The sequence below is a fragment of the Malus sylvestris genome, chromosome 8 (assembly GCF_916048215.2).
Source record: "Malus sylvestris chromosome 8, drMalSylv7.2, whole genome shotgun sequence".
Lineage (NCBI taxonomy): Eukaryota > Viridiplantae > Streptophyta > Magnoliopsida > Rosales > Rosaceae > Malus > Malus sylvestris.
This window is the reverse complement of record NC_062267.1, coordinates 28,117,251-28,134,879: the sequence shown is the minus strand read 5'-3', so window position 1 is coordinate 28,134,879 and position 17,629 is coordinate 28,117,251. Positions and strand designations below refer to the sequence as shown.

The following is a 17,629-nucleotide window of genomic DNA, read 5'->3' as shown; positions in this document are numbered from 1 at the left end:
AATTATTTAAAATTATTTTACAGGGGCATCCACTCACGCTTCTGCATGGAGGATTCACTATGCACCAAATAATTTTCAATGAAGAAAAGTATTTGGTTGATGCTCTTAAAGGAATCAAACGGGTTAGAAGATTCCCGCGGTTTATGAAAGACATTAAAAAATCGTTTAGATGTATTTTTAAAATGATTGAAAATGTTTATGATGAAAATAGTTTTAGAACTAATATTTAGTAAAGATGCATGTAAATCCTAGAAAAGCACTTAAAGTGCTCTATGAAAGAAGCACATAACTGATGCTTCTTGCAGAAAGCATTTTAAGTGCTTTTGGAACCCAAAAAAATTTCCCTAAAAACGATTTTAGTCATTTTAAAAGTACATCTAAACGAGCCTTAAATAGTTGGAACTCAAATTCTATCCTTGCAGTATAAATGAGAGAAAGATAGCTACTGTTTGTGTGATTAAAGGTTCGGGGCAGTCATCACAGTTCTTCGATATTAAAAGAGAATATTTAAACTAAAAATTATATCCTTCATATTGTTGGAATAACCTGCTAACATTGCCCGCCAAAATGGAAGAAAATCACGTGTCAAGACAATTTACTTCCTTGTGTATCTTCTTCTTAAAGATGAATAAAGCTGAAAATTAAACAGTTGAAGTTAATCTAATGGCTAAAAACATGTGTAAAAATATGTGTTAAAGACTTTGTTCTTGATCCTAACCCTATATAATATCTCTAAAAACCTACGTCGATGAAAATTTCAAAGCTGCTTAGCTTTCCAATACCCTATGGATTGCACAAATTCTTCCTATGAGCAAAGTCATTGGTTGATCACTTATATCGACTGTCCATGCCTACCTGATGAAGTTTTAAAAGACGACAAAGAAAACTGTGAATACTAGACTTTTATGTTTGGTTTTTCTTGTCAAATCTTGTAATTGGTACCACACGTGCTCTAGTTAGATTTAGGGGTTCAAGGGCTCATTTTCTCTATGGGATCATACTGCTGGAAACTGTCGGGCCATCACTTCAAGAGGTTGTTCATGCATATGCATTTCACGCTTAAATTCATACTGCTTTTTGTTTGGTGATGTTGTTTGGTTAGAATTACTCCATGTTGTCCAACTAGCTGGGCAAGCAATTTAAGACAGTCCACATGGGCTGACTGACAACTTTTATCCGAAATTAAATTTTCAGCCTTTGATATGCACAAATTATTCTTTGTAATGACAAGTGTCCCTTGTCCTTGTTGCTGAAAATAAACATCCCATTTTTGCTTAAAACCTAGCTACTCTCATTTTGCTTTTTGGCTAGGAAATTTATATATTTTCTAGAGAGTGCTTTTATAGCCTTGGGGAGTACGTCTTGTGTTCATCATCAGGAACCCTAGGCACAAAACCATCTTTATTCATTAAACACTCAATCATTGCAGAATAGGGTTGTATTATCTTCACAGTTTTAGATTAAATTCGTGGTCAAGTTCTTTAGTTTCAAATCTATCTATTGGCACGGTTTTTGATTCTCGTCAGTTTCTTCTTTCAACTGTTTGATTGGAGAAATTGACTGATCGTTGAATCCAGATTTTCATATTTTCATCATAACATCATTTGCATTGATTGATTTGGTTTCGGTGCCACATGGAGAAAAGTTCAAGGTAGGAGCTACCTTCTCATGAAGATCGAAGGGATTCTCATCTCGTGCAAAGTAAGGTTGCACAAAGGTAAAACTACTCCGTAGGACCGTAAATTAGGTATAGGAATTGAGTTGTGCGTGGTACTTTGTAAGAATCTTTATTTGTACTAGTGAATTGGACACAGTAGAGAGTCCTCGGTTTTTTTAACCAAGAGGTGGGTTTTTTTAGCCAAAAACTTCATGTATTGCAAATGGGGTAGGAGGTCAAAACCAACAAAGCCCCCGAGTTAAGCCGATTAGAATTCCTACAGATATTGTATTTTACACCCTAAACCGATGAAATTGTCCATCTTCCGATCAAGCTAATTCAACCTATATTAGTTTGTATATAATCTAAAGCGGAAAATTTACAGGCTCAAACCAAATTGTCTCGGCGCTGTCAAACACGATAACAAAAAACAGGCAACTATTAGAGCTCCCCTTTGCTAAAGGTCCGTAAGCTTAAGGATCTTCAGGTTCTTCATCCTTGTCTTCCGCATTGTCCCACCACCTAAGAGGGCCAAGACCATCATAATCAATTGATCCCTGCAAAATACGAAACTTTACTTGGCGGCTCATAGAATTCACCGCAATCTGCTTGCCAAAAGAGAACACCCAACTTAATTTGAACAAAGATTTAGAGCGACGAGACAATGAAACTAGAGTTACTCTATACTTGGTAATTAAATGGCCCGACCCCAAGCCAACAAGACTCTCTGCTTTGCGAGGGTCTGGGGATGAACATCTATTGTACGTAGCCTTACCCTTGTTTTGCAAAGAGGCTGTTTCCCATGACCTTTCGGTCACAAAGGCAACCTTTCCATTGCACCAAGCCCTCATACGTAGTAATTATCACATTTTATTAACGAAATGAAAAGTCCCACAAAGCTAGTTCATTGCCCTTGGAAAATTTTAAACACAGATCAAGTGATGCTACAGCTAGATGCACAACCAGTCATGATAAGGTTCAATGCATAAACTTACAGTAATCACCATAGGAGCAAATGGTTTCGCATCTTCCGGCTGCTCAATTGGAATTGGTGGATAGGTCACACTTTGAACTTGGAATCTTATCTGCTATTCGAAACTAAAAGTTAGCATGCATGTAGGCTCCAGAAACTTGTATAGCTATAGATAAATCAATTCCTAACAATATGTACCTCATCCGTCCACTCAACAGCAAGATCATCTGCATCAGGACATTTCCATATCCAAATGACGTTGTTCCTGTATTCCTCAGTAATATCAAAACCACATATGCAACGGTATTTCAAACAATGAACCAATAAACAAGAATCCATCAATGCAGACATGGAAAGGACGATCACCTCTTTTCTGGGTCAGGCTCGGAGCAGGATGGAGATGGCAAAAGATGTACTGGTACATAAATATCATCAAAAAATCCAAGCGACACTGCCAATTAAAGATTGAAAATTAGACTACGGACAAGAAATAGGAGTTGTCAATGTATTGCTACGCTATGGTGCATTTGTAGTAAGAATTACTTGCACAAAGACAACCTAAGAAGGAAAACATTAATTGGAACTCAAGAACAGACTACAGTCAGTTCATATCATTAGAATACATACAGCGTAAACCATTTGCAGTAGATTCTTTAAGTTTTGCAGAAATTATCTCTCCCACAAATGGACGAAACATAATTAGTGTGAACTCCACCTGCAAATTAATATGACATGATTGTCAACTTGTTGTATGGATTGGGAGTCTGAAAACACAACATGCTAAGGGTTGAAAAAGAAAAAAGGTAAGGAAAACAACAAATTAGAAATGAAGAAGAGGAAGAAGAAGAATAGCACTGTTAGCGCAGATAACTGGCCGTCACATACTGAGCAATTGAAAATGAAATAAATTGAGGTATTTCAAAATGAATAACGAACGTAACACGAACAAGAAAAATAAAACCGAAGGAGTAAAGCAATTTGGCTTCAATTATAAGGACTAAATCAACCTAAACGCGAATATAACAGATTTGTATTCAAGAAGACAAAACAAGGTTAGAATATATACCCTAAAAGTTGGATGACCATCATTAGGTAGGATAAATCCATCTTTAATGGATTGAATACTGTGGACAGAAATGCAGAGCCCCAATTTGGCAATAACCTACATTCGAAGATTAGCGCAGTTAAAGAAGGCTCAACACTTTGAGTAAGAAACAAGGGCTCTATTCAAAATACAAATTAAGAAACAATATAGAGAAGGTCATAAACCTTATCTAGGAAAATCTTCTCGAGCTCTCCCTTAACCGCATCTTCTAGACGAAGGCTGAGCAGATGAGGTGGAAGACGGAGCGTGTGCTCAATTCGGCTGAGGTAGAACATCTGGGGTGCTCTACACAATTTCTATTCCAGAACCAAGTATGTAATTAACAAATTTTAGTTTGATTTTTCATGGACTAAAAGAAGAAGATTCACAAATAGCTAGGTTTTCATAGTGGTATGCGAGTACTAATTCAAATTTCGAATTCACAGGATTTGTGCAGACAATTCTTTTTTTTTTTTCTTTTTTCTTTTTTAAAAAAAGAAAACAAAGTAAAAAACTAACCAAGCAACATGCAATTGGTATGCAAATGTAATTCTTACTTAGTGTTTTCAAAAGTGCAGCCCAACTGTTTGTTGGACTGCTCCAACGATGTAAGGTTTTCTGCCGATAGGCAGCAAACCCAATTCAGTAACTCTAAGATAAGGAGGACACAAATGTAAAAAATCTTGCAGCGCTAGGGGTGGTTGGGATGGTGTGTTGAGGGATGGAGGGCTCGTTTGGTGGGCCGGATGGGATTGGACTTGGTGTTTAGGATGGTTAGGATTGGATTGGCTAGGATGGCACTCTTGTCAAGTGTTTCGTGCAGACAACTAACTTGGTCTGGTTATGAATTAATGTACTTGTAAATAAATCCAAATTACACAATTCAAGAACACTGTCTGCAGACAGATGCGGATTGGTGGTACTGAGATACGACCCCGCAATGCTGGTTTTTCAGAACAGCCACACATTGTTGCTGAACTAGTGCATTACGTTTTAGTTTCAAAGAAGCTCCAAGGAGACAGTTAGCATGGTTTGGAAGAAAATACGGATTAGAATGGAGGCGGAGAGATTGAGATGGGTTCCTAAAATAGTTGCTAGGTTGGCAGGATGTTATCTGAACGGTGCTCATCCTCGGAAAAATAACCTTCGGAGAAGGAGGCCGAGAGATCGTTGATGCACAGGTGATGCCAATATATGGTATATGTAATCAATTTAAGTTATAATTAATATGCATGGTGCATGGAGAAACCTTGATGCTCATTATCATTGGGCCAGTTATTAGTTTCTTTTTATGGTCACCTAGATGGGCATAAGAATTGCTTAATATGATGATAATGTGAAGTTGCTTTTATAAGATAGGAAATTGTCTCCAGTTTCATTCTTTCATCCCTTTAAAACTATACTTATTTGACACAGATTCAACATTGCAACGGAACTCACAGAACGCTGCAAAAGTGAAGGGGAGTTCGGGCTTGTTGATATATTGGTATGGTTGAGGTTCATGTCATGCAGGCATCTAACATTGAACAAGAACTACAATGCGAAACCTTGGCAATCTCCATTCTGTAGCTTTAATAAATTATTTTGCTGACGAAAAGTTGACTCCACATGGGCTTTTGTTATTGTCCAATGTTTGATTACAGTCTCCTTGAGTATTGACTTTCATGGCATTTTGTTTTATGATGGAATGCAATGGATAGCTCCTTATAATGTTGGCGCTCTTCAAATTAACTACATCTGAAGTTTTCTTTAACTTTTAGTTGCTGTTACATTTCATTCCTCTAACAGATTAACTATAGGAGAATGCTTATGTGTTTTCGACTTCTTATTCCTATTATCACCATGCCCACAGGCTGTTCATTCAGGTGCTGACCTTGAATCAGCTATTGAAGTTTCGGTGCCCTCAAATGAGGTAAGATCACTGACTATCGAACGTCCCTTTCATCGCTATTAAATGTTTGTTCTTTTGGCTAATAAGTGTACACCTTTTCTGTTTTGATCGTCAGAGTCGTAATTTCTCAAGCATGGTTGGAGTTAATTATGTTTGTGATCTGTCACCTAGGTTGCAGGTAACTTAATTGTTGTATTTGAAGTCAACTTATGCATTGAAATATTTAATGTGATACAACTGGTTTTCCTATGTGACTGCTATCAAATAACAGGAGTGCCTGAACTTTGTCAAAGCACATGTTGGTGATGAAGATATTGTTCCACTAATGGAGGTCAATCTGTACTACAAACTGTCAAATTTTGATGTCTTATATTGGAATATCATTGTGAAGTTTGGATTTGTGTTTTCAGAAGAAACTAGAATCTCGAATTGAGCTATGCCCTGTTCTAATCACCGTATGAATTTGTCGAAAAATACGAAAACTAATTACAGAACCGGATAGTATAGCCCAATTACATATTAATCAGAAACAATGCAACAAAACCAATTAAACACCAAATAAACTCTGGATTGTGACGAAAATCGCAAAGGGTCGTAAAAATTTAGGGGAAAAGGTGGCTTTTATGGGTTCTAAAATTCCAACCAAAAAATTGGAAACACATGAATTCACCAGAAAGCAAACAAATTTATTGAAAAAAATTGAAGATTTTCAGATTACAATCCAAAAAGAAAGAATAATCAGAGAACAAAGTTAAGATATTACTCTCCATGAACAGAGAAAGCTGAGAGCAGAATATCATACCTTGCTGCGTCGAGCTGTAAACTGTAATTGTAAATTGTGATGGAGGAGGAGGAACACAAAAGAGGGCGAGGTCACTGCCTCCTTCCTTCCCGACCCTTCTTCTTCTTCTGAAGCTTTTCGGGTAGCAGTTTGGATAATACGCGGGTTTAAGGGTTTTAGCATCTACGCCGCTCCTTATAACTTTCAAATCAGCGGTCCGTTGAGATGTGAGTATAAAAGATCAAAAACTAATGAAAAATGTTTGAAAATTTCGAATTTTAACGATAAGGATAAAATAAAGGGTAAAGTGAATAATATCATGATTGACTTTTTAGTGTAAAAATATGGTTTTTCGTTAAAATGAACAGTACCGAGAGCTTTTCGTTAAAGTTCCCAAAAATCAATTGACCTAATTTTCTCTAAATAAAACAAATTTAGTGACATAATAGTTATTCAGAAATAGTTAATAAAGTTGTAATTTTTTTTTAGACAAAAAATCATTTGAAGACGTCACTAAAAATCCTTCGTGACCATTTTTATATTTTCTCTTTGTAAATTTTAGGATTAAGTACAAAAAATTCTTCAAAGCTTAGTATCATTCCAAATTAGTCTCAATCTTTTTAAACATTCAAATAAGTACCTAAGCTATTAAAAATATCACATTCATTAAGCCAGATAAATTTCTGTTAAATAACTAGGGCATACTTCATCCCTAAAATCAATAGAAGGTCATAGAAACATGACTTTTACTAACTAACAATCATAGAGACTGCAAAATTGGTATGGACACCATCTTCACCAGCCACAAAGAAGAACTAGAAGCTAAAACAGTTGGCAGGTTTTGAATATAAAGGTTGGGACGAGGTTTTGATGGTCGTAGGTTAAGCTTGAAGGTGGCAGGGTTTGATATTTTCCGATCTTCATTTTTGTTTTCCATTTTATTTGTGAATTTATTTATTTATTTTCATTATTCATCTTCATTTTTTTTAAGTTAATTTAATTAGTATTTTAGTGTCCAAGTAAGCTAAAAGGTAGGACTCATTGTTAGCAATACATTTACCGAAAAATTCAACTAGGGATTAACAGATGTAACGTTTTCAATAAGTTAAGTACTTATTTAGAATGTTTAAAAATGTTGAAACCAATTTGAAATGACACTAAAAGGTTGAAAAGTTTTAGTTACTTAATCCTAAGTTTTACTTTTCAATGTTTTAATAAGCATACAGTCGCTAGCAGCAAACGGCACCGTATCAGCCAATAGAATTCAAATTTCAAGAGCGGAAGCGGCACTCGAAAGAAATGGCGAAATCAAAAACGAGCAGAAGCAACTGCAAGAGCAGAAAGAGCAGTCCAACTGGGAATGCGATGATTCCGATTAGTTTCTCCGAGTTGGAAATGAACACAGCTTCTCGTAAGCTAGCAGCAGCAGCAGAACCACCACCACCACCCCCACCACCAGCGGCGTAAGCTATAACAATCCCCGGATACCTGGCTAACTGATGAACCCACTCTCCATTGCACTAAACAAATATAACGATGAGAATAAAACGCAGCAAAACTAGGGATTGACAAAAAATGACATGACATGATGTTGTGAACTTGTTTGTGCACAACTTTGGGGACCAACTAAGGTTAAATCCAAATGACACACAGCCTAGTGAAAAATATAACCGATAGAAAAATAACGTGCGTAAAAGTGCCGTCCACATGTATAAAACCTGAAATCCTGAAATTATTTACTCCACTAAATCATGATCTAAGTTAGCAGCTGACCAAAAGGACAACTCACAGCTTCAGGAACTTGGTAAACTACTTCAATGCTCGAGATGGAATACATATTCTGTCAAGCTCTGCAATTTACTCGCATCCAGTTTCTGCTCCGTGACGATAGGGTGCTTCTTCACAGTAACCATTTGTGAAGCAGGGTCCACAACCCAACCTTGATGTAGTACATCTGCGAACGACAACCATAGCTCAGGAGTTTGAAACAAATGATGACGGGCCTATAAGTATTTTCATAAGGATTCGACGTGATCATGGAGTGCCGGCTGTCGACTACCTGACGCCCTCCCCCTCCTCCTTTATCCGGGCTTGGGCCTATAAGTATGCAATTAAAAAACAAGTCCTAGCATATATTACTATTTACGATACAAGGAGTCGTCATCAAAGACTTGGAAACTTTTTCAAGCAAAAAAAACTGTTTTCGAAGTGAAAATAAGAAAATCAACGGAAAAATGTAGTAAACAAGGGTTCCTCCTAAATTTCTTCTACAAACTTGCAACAAAATTCTCATAGGCAGGACACCTTTTTTTCTTCCAACTTAATTTACCCATTCGTATACACCTTTTGTTCAGTGATTCGACCAAAAAATGCTACTCTTACCACATTCGTACCACCGCTCTTATAAAGATGGGACCCACATGTGTTGGTGGGCCCTACTTGTATTAGAGAGGTGGAACAGCTGTGGTATGAAAATTGGTAAGTGTATCATTAGTCGACATTCAACTGGTTTTTGATTCTTTATATCCTTTTACGTTTGTAAATCTCAACAAATAATCCTCCCACACTCTTTAAAGCAGCAGAGCCTTTTTTTCTTCCAGAAAACCTACTTATTCAGGATTAACAGACTTCAAAAAGGCTCATACCTCCAAAGCTGTTAAATGGTTACTTTCCCAAAGATCACTGAAAAGCAATGATAAATCTATATCTTTTCTGATAGGAAAGCATTAAGATTTTAATTTCATTTTTTCGAAAAGGAAAATTAACCCTGCGGAATTTGGTAACAGATGAATTTGTGAAAACAGAAGCTTACAAGTTGTGACATCATCCTCACTCATTCCCAAGAAGAGAGCTGTGTCTTGGATGCTTATTGTAGAATAAGCAGACTGCAGGAGCTGAAACATTTTCTTTGTGTAAAGATCTGCATGAAGTTAAGAAGACGATTAATGATGACCTTACTAAACATAAGAATTAGTACTCTATAAGCTCCGTTAAACACCAGAAAATAATGAAAGGAATCATTCGAGTGTTGACCGTTCAAAAGTACTCTACTCTCATCAGAATCAACCATAATTAACGCCAATTACAAATGACACCTTACCAGCACAGCAATTTAAGTTTATGAAGGATGTGATCACAACAAACTTCGACAAATTGTTCAGCATTCTTCGACTATTGAACAATATCACTCATCTTTTGAACGGATATATTTGTCGTAAATCTTCAAATTGAAGTATCACACGCGCGCAAAACATAAAGAATACAATTTTTGATCTAGTAAAACTTGCCTGAGAAGGCTGCAACAAGACCTTCAGCATCCTGACTCCATTCATATCCACGAATAGCTTCATACACACCCCCGTAGTCCCGCACCCACAACTTCTGACCAATTTTCCAAGCAGCAATGACTTCTGGATTGCTCTCTTTGACTGTGACAGGCATCGATTTCCAAAGAAACCGCACACTATTGCTGCATCATCATCACCCCACAGATTAAATTCCAAATAACAGAAAACCAACAACAAAGACAACAAACTCAGATTTAAGTCAGGATTCACCCCAAATGCCCAAACAACATTAATAGTAAAACGCAGAATCGTAAAACAACAAGTAATCAAAACCCAGAATACAAAAAGCATTGCTACCATGAAACCATCATCAGAATACCAAGATACAGCAGATTGAGCTAAAATAGAACAAATTCATAAATAAATAAAACATAACTTCAAGTACAATTTATTAGCTTCCAACGAATTATGTTATTTGTTCTACTTAAACTCATCAACATGAACAGATTCAAAAGGCAGAAAAAAAAACGAAAATTATGAAAATTAAAATCATACATATCACCAGCGTATATGAGAGCGAGAAGATGAATGGCGTAGGGCCATTCGTCCTGAAAAGAAACGCCCTCCGCTGCGACCTGTGCAATGAGAGAGAGAGATAGAGAGAGAGAGAGAGTGAGTGAGTGAGAAAACAAACGAAAGTTTTGAAATTTGAATGGATTGAAAGCGAAATGGAACCTGAAGCATGAGTTGGTCGCAGATATCGGCGAGCTTTCCATAGGATTTGGAGGCCAAGGCGTCTGAAAGGGGAGAGAAATCCATGGCTGCTTTCTCTGCTATACGATTCCGAAGGAGAAGGACCTCTCTGTATGCTAAACCCAGATAGTCAGAGGGGGAAGAGGAAAACCCACCCGCGTTCCGCCCAAACAAAATAATAATTATAATAATAATAAAGGAAAAGCCAACCTCGGCCTTGGGCTGGTTTGGGTTGAATTGGGCTGGGTTGTAACCCAATAAAACTTTGTATTTTCGAAACCAGTTTCCACTCTATCAGATTTTGGTGTAATTTGATCAATTAACTTTATTTTGTATTAGATTTACTTCTTCTTTTGTTTTTTTCTCAAAAGAGGGATAACTGATGGCAAGTTACGGTTATCCATCTCTTCCGAGAGCCAGAAGGCTCACAGAGGCATTTCAACCTCCCCCTGACCACAAGTCTGGTTTCCTCACCAGCAGCAGGTTTCGAATCCGAGACCTCTAGTTTGTACATAGATTGGTTTAACTCATTTTGTTTTATCATTTTAACTTATTATTTTGATGTCTTAATTTATTTATACTTTCTATATTTTTAATTTATTTTATTTTGTATTGTCGTAGGAGAATGATGCTAACACTAAATAACCATTGTGAGGGTAACGCTATGAATCATATGTGACGCTCTTTTTTCTATCACGAAGTTTTGTCCTATATAGTTTCTTTTTATTGAAGCCCACTTGCTTTTAGTTTTTAATTCCTCGATGATACTTTTCAGGCAACGTATTTTTTTGTAAGATGCAATTTTTGTTCCCAATATTCACGTAGGGTTTTCGAGCAGCGTATCTTATGGTGTCATCTTTTTTGCACGTTTATTTGGTCACTCTCTTTGGAAGAAATTTTGTGCATCCACAGTAGCCATCATTTCAGCTTATAGTTCGGTGAACTTTTTTACATGTTTGTGTGAAGTTTGATGAGGGGTGTAATACGGCTACCATATGGTGATTACTAATTAGAGACTTCTTGAATGCGAACCCAAAAACTAAAAACACAAAGTAGGACATAATGCGCGAGAAAATTAGCCAATAGGACGTAAAGGGTGGTATCCACACACTCATTTGTACCTCTCACACACCCTGCTCAACTTCTTGTCGTCGAATCGAATAAACCAAAAAAAAAAAAGCAATGGACAAAAATTTAAAAGGTGAGGTTAAAAAAGTGTATGAATAGCACTACCGGGCAGAAAATGCATTACAAATGCGCTAGTTTTTACACTTTACGCGCGGTTGTTGTTAGTAGCTTTAATTTAATTACCCTCCAAAAACTCCAAGTCATGAAAAACCAACGCCTAAAAATTGGGCAAAATCTTTGATAGAGAACCCTTTTCCTTCCTCTTTTGCTATTAAACTCTCTACTACTTCCCCTTTCACTTGGGGGAGCGGGGGCTTTCTTTGTTTTTACCCCTCCTCTTTACTTTTTACCTTCTTTTTTTCATTTCTCTCCCAATTTGAAGAGTGAAAATCACAAGGGAAACAAAAATAAGCGACTCGAAAGTTACCAACTCGAAAGTTAAGTGTGCGGAGGGAGGAGTGTTTACACACTCAATCCATCAAATCCACACTGCTTGTATGTGAGAGACTGCTTCCTTGGACTTATGACAATTGCACAATCCACGGACACCTGCATTTCCCCACCATCAACACACACATTCAGCCTTACCTCCAACCAAAATAATAGTGAACAAAAAAGGACAACAAAATCATACATAAGAAGAAAAGCATAACAAGTAAGTCCCGAGTCCTGAGTCCCTCGATTCAATCGTTGATTGCATTGAGTTCATCGGAATCAATCAACACTTAAATGCGTTAATTTCACCATACAGATAGCATGACCAGTAACCAACCTTAGTCTACGACATCACGTGACGTGGGACTTTAGACTAAATATAAAATAAATAAAACAAAGGTCGTATGAACTCTCAGGTTGGGTTGGAGCACGAGGGGATGTTAAGATTTCTTCGTGCCTAAGTTTTGGTGCTTAATGGCAGGACACAGCCAGAGAGACGCACATTGTAGTAGTGTTACTAGTGATATGTAAAGGCATTTAATTCTTTCTTTGTATACCTAAGACCACGACCGAAAAATAGGGAAGGGAAGAATCCATGAGGAAGGTATCCAACCTGGCACCTATTTTTTAGCACCTATAAAAATCATAACTTCATTTTTTTTACTAAAAAGAGGATTAGTTGGTGGCCAAGCGACGACAATTCATCCTTCAAAGACAAAAAAACTCATTGAAGGCATCATTTCAGCATTTTCTTAACTACTATCATTTGATTCATCAGAACTAAAAATCGAACTCAGAATGAGCAGTGTGAAATACCGGCATGAAATTTGCCTCTAACTAGGCCACCCGTGGTGGTTTACAAAAATCATAACGAAAAAAAACAATAATTAGCAGACCCCACCACCGAAATTCCCCACAAAAGTTTTTCAATTTTTAATATATAGATAATTCTAGATTTATGTTCTACATCACCTCTCCAAGTTGTCCTAATGCAGCACAAACATATGGGCCCACCCACAAGGCCCACGCAAAGCCCTACTCACATGGCGGGCCCGGAAAGCTTTTTACTACCCCGGGAAAGGGCAAATTAGTTTAGTCCCTACCTAAACTATTTTTGCTTGCTTTCTTTCTTCTCTTCTAAGTTTTTGTTCCTATAAGCATAAAAGTGATTTTCGTAGCTCGTTCTCATACACGTAACTAAAGTACCCAAATATGATACGAAGAATTACCCAAAAATACATAAATGTAGTGAAAAATAAAGGGTAACAAATGTTTTTGAGACAGTAAAGGTTTCAAGGCAAAAGACTCAAACGCCAGCGAACAAAATGGTTCCATGGTGTAGTGGTTAGCACTCTGGACTTTGAATCCAGCGACCTGGGTTCGACTCCCGGTGGGACCTCAATTGAGAGTTATTTTTATTTTTATTTTTTACTTTTTAAATTCTTCTGTTTGACAAGAAGTAATTTGAACAAATGGCACAAATATAAAAAATGATGTGATATCCACATAACTCTTTTTACTTCTCACACGCCTTTTTAATTTTCGGTCGTTAGATCAAATGAATTAAAGAAGATAAATAGACATAAATTAACAAATGATGTGTGAAAAGTAAAAAAATGTGTGTGAATAGCACACCCCATATAAAAATGGACACCGGCCCAAATATCCAGGAACATGCTCACTCAATCCAAAAACCAAATGGCACGCCTAATTCTAAGTTGCAACCAAATGGACGCATTGACAATTTTCACATTAATATTTTTTCTGACCACCCCCCTCTCAAGCGATGGTCGCGGTGATTGTCCCCATTAAATCATTCGTTGAGTTTAAATTTGTTGAGTTTAAATTTTAAAAACTGTGTAGTGGATAAACACAAATTTTAAAATTAAAGTTCATCTAATGATGATAAATAACATGTTAAGCATTACCTCCACTTGAAGATGGTGAGTAAAAACGCCCACATTGATACTAATGGTAACTAATGGTAATTCATTAGAGAACTAAAATGAACTTGAGTGAACAAAAACAGACATTGACATGCCAACGATCCTAACTTGCATTTTTACGCCCACCACAATATATGAATATATGCTTAAATAAAATTTGAACTTGAGTACAAGAAAACAGAACCGGATCCCTTCCAGATCCAAGGAAACTGAACCCACTAATGAATTCGGGTCATTGAAATTTGATCTAACGGCTATACTTATTATAATTTTTTGAGAGTTTCCTGTTTGTAGCCGTTAGATCAAATTTTAATAATCCGGATGCATTGATTAATGGGCTCAATTCTTTTGGATCCGGAGGGACGTCGACATGACCAACGAACTTAACTCCCGTATACGTTTAAATTATGGCTAATCAAAAGTAGAAGAAAGGCTTGTTGGCATGTAGCTCTTCTATAGTTGGTGCGGCGTGAAAGGAACGCAATTACCACTACCGCTAATATCGAAAGTCAAGCTTTATTGCCATTTCTCTCTAACCTTACCTTTCCATATATCCTTTTTCTAACAAATCATCACAGAATTACTTTACCAACTTACCAATCTAACACGGAGGATAAAAATTCTGGAAATAAATTCATTCAAAAATTGCAAACAAAGTAAAATGTGATTTGGAATTTTGGACCCAATCCAAGAACACAGGCAAAAGTTGAAAATGCAGAGAAATGGAAGGGCATGAATGCAAAAAACGAAAAGAAAATCCGTTTCCGAATACAAAACCTATATGGGTCTGCAAGCATAATATCATCAACTTATAGTGGGTTTCTATGATTTTCTTAGTAGCCAAACAGAATTTATGGGAAAATTGGGAAGTGGGTTTTAATCTAGGAAGCAAAATTGCATTTGGGTAGTGAGAAATTTTAAATTGGGTGAGAGATTACTGACCTGAACGCCAGGGGAATCGAAGTTCAAGACGCGGATCTTGGCGCCAACGTCACCCAAGACCCTGAGCTCGACTCGGTCGTTGAGGGAAGCGTCTCGGACTAAATCGGCGGCGTCGGCTTGGAGCAAATTGACCCGATCGACGGCGATGGTGGCGACGACTTGGCGGACAGTGTGGGCGTCCTGGTAGAAGCCGGGGATGGAGGCCTTGCCCAATGGGATCCCGCGGTACATGACTGTGAACCTGGACTCGCCGTACTTGATCCCGACCTTGTTGGGGTTAGCAGCGGAGAAGAGCATGCGAATGTTGAGGGAGAGTGAGGCGGAGGTAGGGTTTTGGTTGGGGTCGGCGGTTGCGGTGGGATTGGGCGAGTTGATGCCCATGTACTGGACGCCGACTTGCTGGAGATCAAACTGCGGCTTCTTCGGCTTGACGGCAAGGATGATGACGAGGACGACGGCGAGGACGAGGAGGGCTAGGAAGGAGAAGAGTAAGAAAAGGCAGCAGCAGCAGCCCTTGAAGGAAGCGGAAGAGGAGGAGGAGTATGACGACCTCGTCGGGTAGTAGCGGTGGTGGTTGCTGCTGCTGTGGGGGTTTGAGGAGGAGGACGACGGCGGCGGTGGGACGCGGGGTCTGTGGTCTCCGTTTGCGGTTGCGTTTCCGTTTGGGGTTGGGTTGTCTCTTGATGTCATTTTATTTTTGGGTTGCTTGCTTATTCACTCACACACACTCTCTCTCTGTCCTCTGAGTGAGTGTGGAAGTGGCCTCTGTTTCTTCTTTCTTCTTCAGTGTCCGTTGCTTGATATTGAAGAGAGAGGAGAGAGAGAGAGCCGCTTTCGGTGACTTTGCTTGAGCGAAAGATAAAAAGAGCCTGTAATAATATTTATACCATATTTCTATATTATCCTAGATGGTATATGACGTGGATAATCATTTTATTTGAAAAATTAGCAAAATTCAAAAAAAAGAAAAAGAAATACTCTCGTATACCATAATCATCATTTAATTAACTAGTTTATTTTAATCATTAATTTATTAAATAATGAACTAAATTTAAAAATATAATTAATTCAAATGATGTGACTGTTCACATCAAATACTACCTAAAATGATATGAAAATATGGTACAAAAACATGATATGAATAGTGAAATTTTATTTGAACTTATGTAATCTCTTTCTACACCCAACTTAAATTTAAATTGTTAATTATCTATTTCACCCTATTACATAATTATTATTAAGTACAAAATGAAATTAATAATAAAACTCAAATTTATCAATTAACCCATTAAACCATACCATTGTTTATCCTACGTTAAGTCTAACTAAAATCCTAATAGGTAGAAAAACAAACTTTTTTTTATTGATGGATGGTGATTTTGAAGTTTTGAATCCTCCAACTAAGGTATGACTCAATTTATGAATATTTTGTTCGTTTAATTTCAATTTTTTAAAAGTTTAAAAGATGAGTATTTTGATTTTTTTTTCATCAATCTTGAATAGTTTATTAAACTTTCTGCAATTGGTAAATTCTAAGAAAAAACTTCTTACTAATATTCTTAGATTATAAACTTCCTTGCTTGTTGATAAATATTAGGGAATGAATTGTTTGATTTGTTGCTTATGCACATCAGTATAAATAAAAAAAGGTAAATGTTTGGGTTTGGTAGCATAAACTGAAAGAAATAAAATAGCCATGGAAATGCTAATGGGAAGAGGGCCAAGGATGCCTCTTTTTTTTTTTTTTTTTTTTTAAATCAATTACAGATGTTATTTTATAGAAGTAATAGGTGTAAAGATAAATTAACATTTTGAATTGGGTTTGAGAAGGTAGTTTTGGTAATAAATTTGGGTTTAAAGAGAGATTAATTGTTTAATAAAAATACAATATGGATGAAGATAATAAGTTAGGTGTAGAAAGAAATTAATGGATTCAAATAAAATTTTCCTATGAATATGATTACTCACTTGATGATGGGGATTAATGTTGCAGGACGTACTGCACTTTTTTGTACTTTTTATTATTTGTTTATTTTTTTGCTAATGTTTTGTTTATAAAAGATTACATTTAATCACTGCAAGTTCGTATGCACACGATACGTTCGTGTTTAATTTTTACTGTTGATAAGTCGCACGATCGTGATTATGAAAGGTTGAAAGAATGATTAAGAAAAAATATCTGCATTGACGATGAAAAAAAGAGTATATTATATGGTGAGAGAATGATTAAAAAAAAAACAATGCTAGCAACCACCTTTGGGATGAGAGATATTTTTAGTGTGTTTGAAACGTGAGCAAATATCTATATATTATTATACAAGTGAAATGGCACTTGAAATAATATCTTACTTTTTTTATTTCCAAGACTATCCTTTATAAACCTATTAACACTAGTTTAATTATACACAACTCCTTACTTTTTTTTATTTCCATGCTCATTCACATTATGCACAACTCTATACTCATTCATATGATGCACAACTTCATGCATATGCTGAAGAGAATAATCTAACTTGAAAGAGGAAATTTAAATATTAAAGTAAATACTTAAATTTATAATAAATAAAATAACAAAAACAAAAGCGTTTTAGTGTGTATGAAATAAAAAAGCAATTTTTTTTCTTACTATTATATATTATATCAAATTTTATTAAAAAAAGTATATAAAATATTTGATTTGGAACAATGACATTTTAGTAATCATATTGGTTTATATTCTGATTTTACTAAATTAATAAACAATTTATAGAAT

The 17,629-nt window shown here is 36.5% G+C and overlaps 3 protein-coding genes and 1 non-coding gene across 4 annotated transcripts; 1 reads left to right on the top strand and 3 right to left on the bottom strand.

Annotated features, from left to right (window-relative positions):
* Positions 1–1,992: 1,992 nt before the first annotated feature.
* On the bottom strand, positions 1,993–6,591 carry LOC126632383 (uncharacterized). The gene is made up of 8 exons (XM_050302767.1): positions 6,408–6,591; positions 3,900–4,031; positions 3,697–3,792; positions 3,258–3,345; positions 2,997–3,081; positions 2,829–2,895; positions 2,653–2,742; positions 1,993–2,214 (listed from the first exon to the last, which is right to left on the bottom strand). The coding sequence occupies exons 1-8, from the start codon at positions 6,567–6,569 to the stop codon at positions 2,131–2,133; spliced, it is 804 nt and encodes a 267-aa protein (XP_050158724.1). The 5' UTR covers positions 6,570–6,591; the 3' UTR covers positions 1,993–2,130.
* A 1,338-nt stretch (positions 6,592–7,929) lies between these two features.
* On the bottom strand, positions 7,930–10,968 carry LOC126632385 (COP9 signalosome complex subunit 8-like). The gene is made up of 5 exons (XM_050302769.1): positions 10,409–10,968; positions 10,229–10,308; positions 9,674–9,855; positions 9,199–9,306; positions 7,930–8,340 (listed from the first exon to the last, which is right to left on the bottom strand). Exons 1-5 carry the CDS (start codon positions 10,490–10,492, stop codon positions 8,201–8,203), a joined length of 594 nt encoding a protein of 197 aa, XP_050158726.1. The 5' UTR covers positions 10,493–10,968; the 3' UTR covers positions 7,930–8,200.
* A 651-nt stretch (positions 10,969–11,619) lies between these two features.
* On the bottom strand, positions 11,620–15,741 carry LOC126632384 (uncharacterized). The gene is made up of 2 exons (XM_050302768.1): positions 14,878–15,741; positions 11,620–12,103 (listed from the first exon to the last, which is right to left on the bottom strand). The coding sequence occupies exons 1-2, from the start codon at positions 15,565–15,567 to the stop codon at positions 12,017–12,019; spliced, it is 777 nt and encodes a 258-aa protein (XP_050158725.1). The 5' UTR covers positions 15,568–15,741; the 3' UTR covers positions 11,620–12,016.
* On the top strand, positions 13,317–13,388 carry TRNAQ-UUG (transfer RNA glutamine (anticodon UUG)). The gene has a single exon. It is a non-coding gene; the product is annotated as a tRNA-Gln (tRNA).
* Positions 15,742–17,629: the final 1,888 nt, after the last annotated feature.

What these genes read in the sequence shown, in the direction of transcription:
- LOC126632383 (XM_050302767.1), bottom strand. Translation starts at nt 6,569, where the DNA reads ATGCTAAAACCCTTAAACCCGCGTATTATCCAAACTGCTACCCGAAAA. An exon ending in GAGCCTGACCCAGAAAAGAG is followed by an intron (nt 2,896 to 2,996) that starts GTGATCGTCCTT and finishes TGAGGAATACAG; the next exon opens with GAACAACGTCATTTGGATAT. An exon ending in CTGTTGAGTGGACGGATGAG is followed by an intron (nt 2,743 to 2,828) that starts GTACATATTGTT and finishes TTCGAATAGCAG; the next exon opens with ATAAGATTCCAAGTTCAAAG.
- LOC126632385 (XM_050302769.1), bottom strand. Translation starts at nt 10,492, where the DNA reads ATGGATTTCTCTCCCCTTTCAGACGCCTTGGCCTCCAAATCCTATGGA. An exon ending in GCGACCAACTCATGCTTCAG is followed by an intron (nt 10,309 to 10,408) that starts GTTCCATTTCGC and finishes CTCATTGCACAG; the next exon opens with GTCGCAGCGGAGGGCGTTTC. An exon ending in CTCATATACGCTGGTGATAT is followed by an intron (nt 9,856 to 10,228) that starts GTATGATTTTAA and finishes ATGATGATGCAG; the next exon opens with CAATAGTGTGCGGTTTCTTT.
- LOC126632384 (XM_050302768.1), bottom strand. Translation starts at nt 15,567, where the DNA reads ATGACATCAAGAGACAACCCAACCCCAAACGGAAACGCAACCGCAAAC. An exon ending in TCGATTCCCCTGGCGTTCAG is followed by an intron (nt 12,104 to 14,877) that starts GTCAGTAATCTC and finishes GGGGAAATGCAG; the next exon opens with GTGTCCGTGGATTGTGCAAT.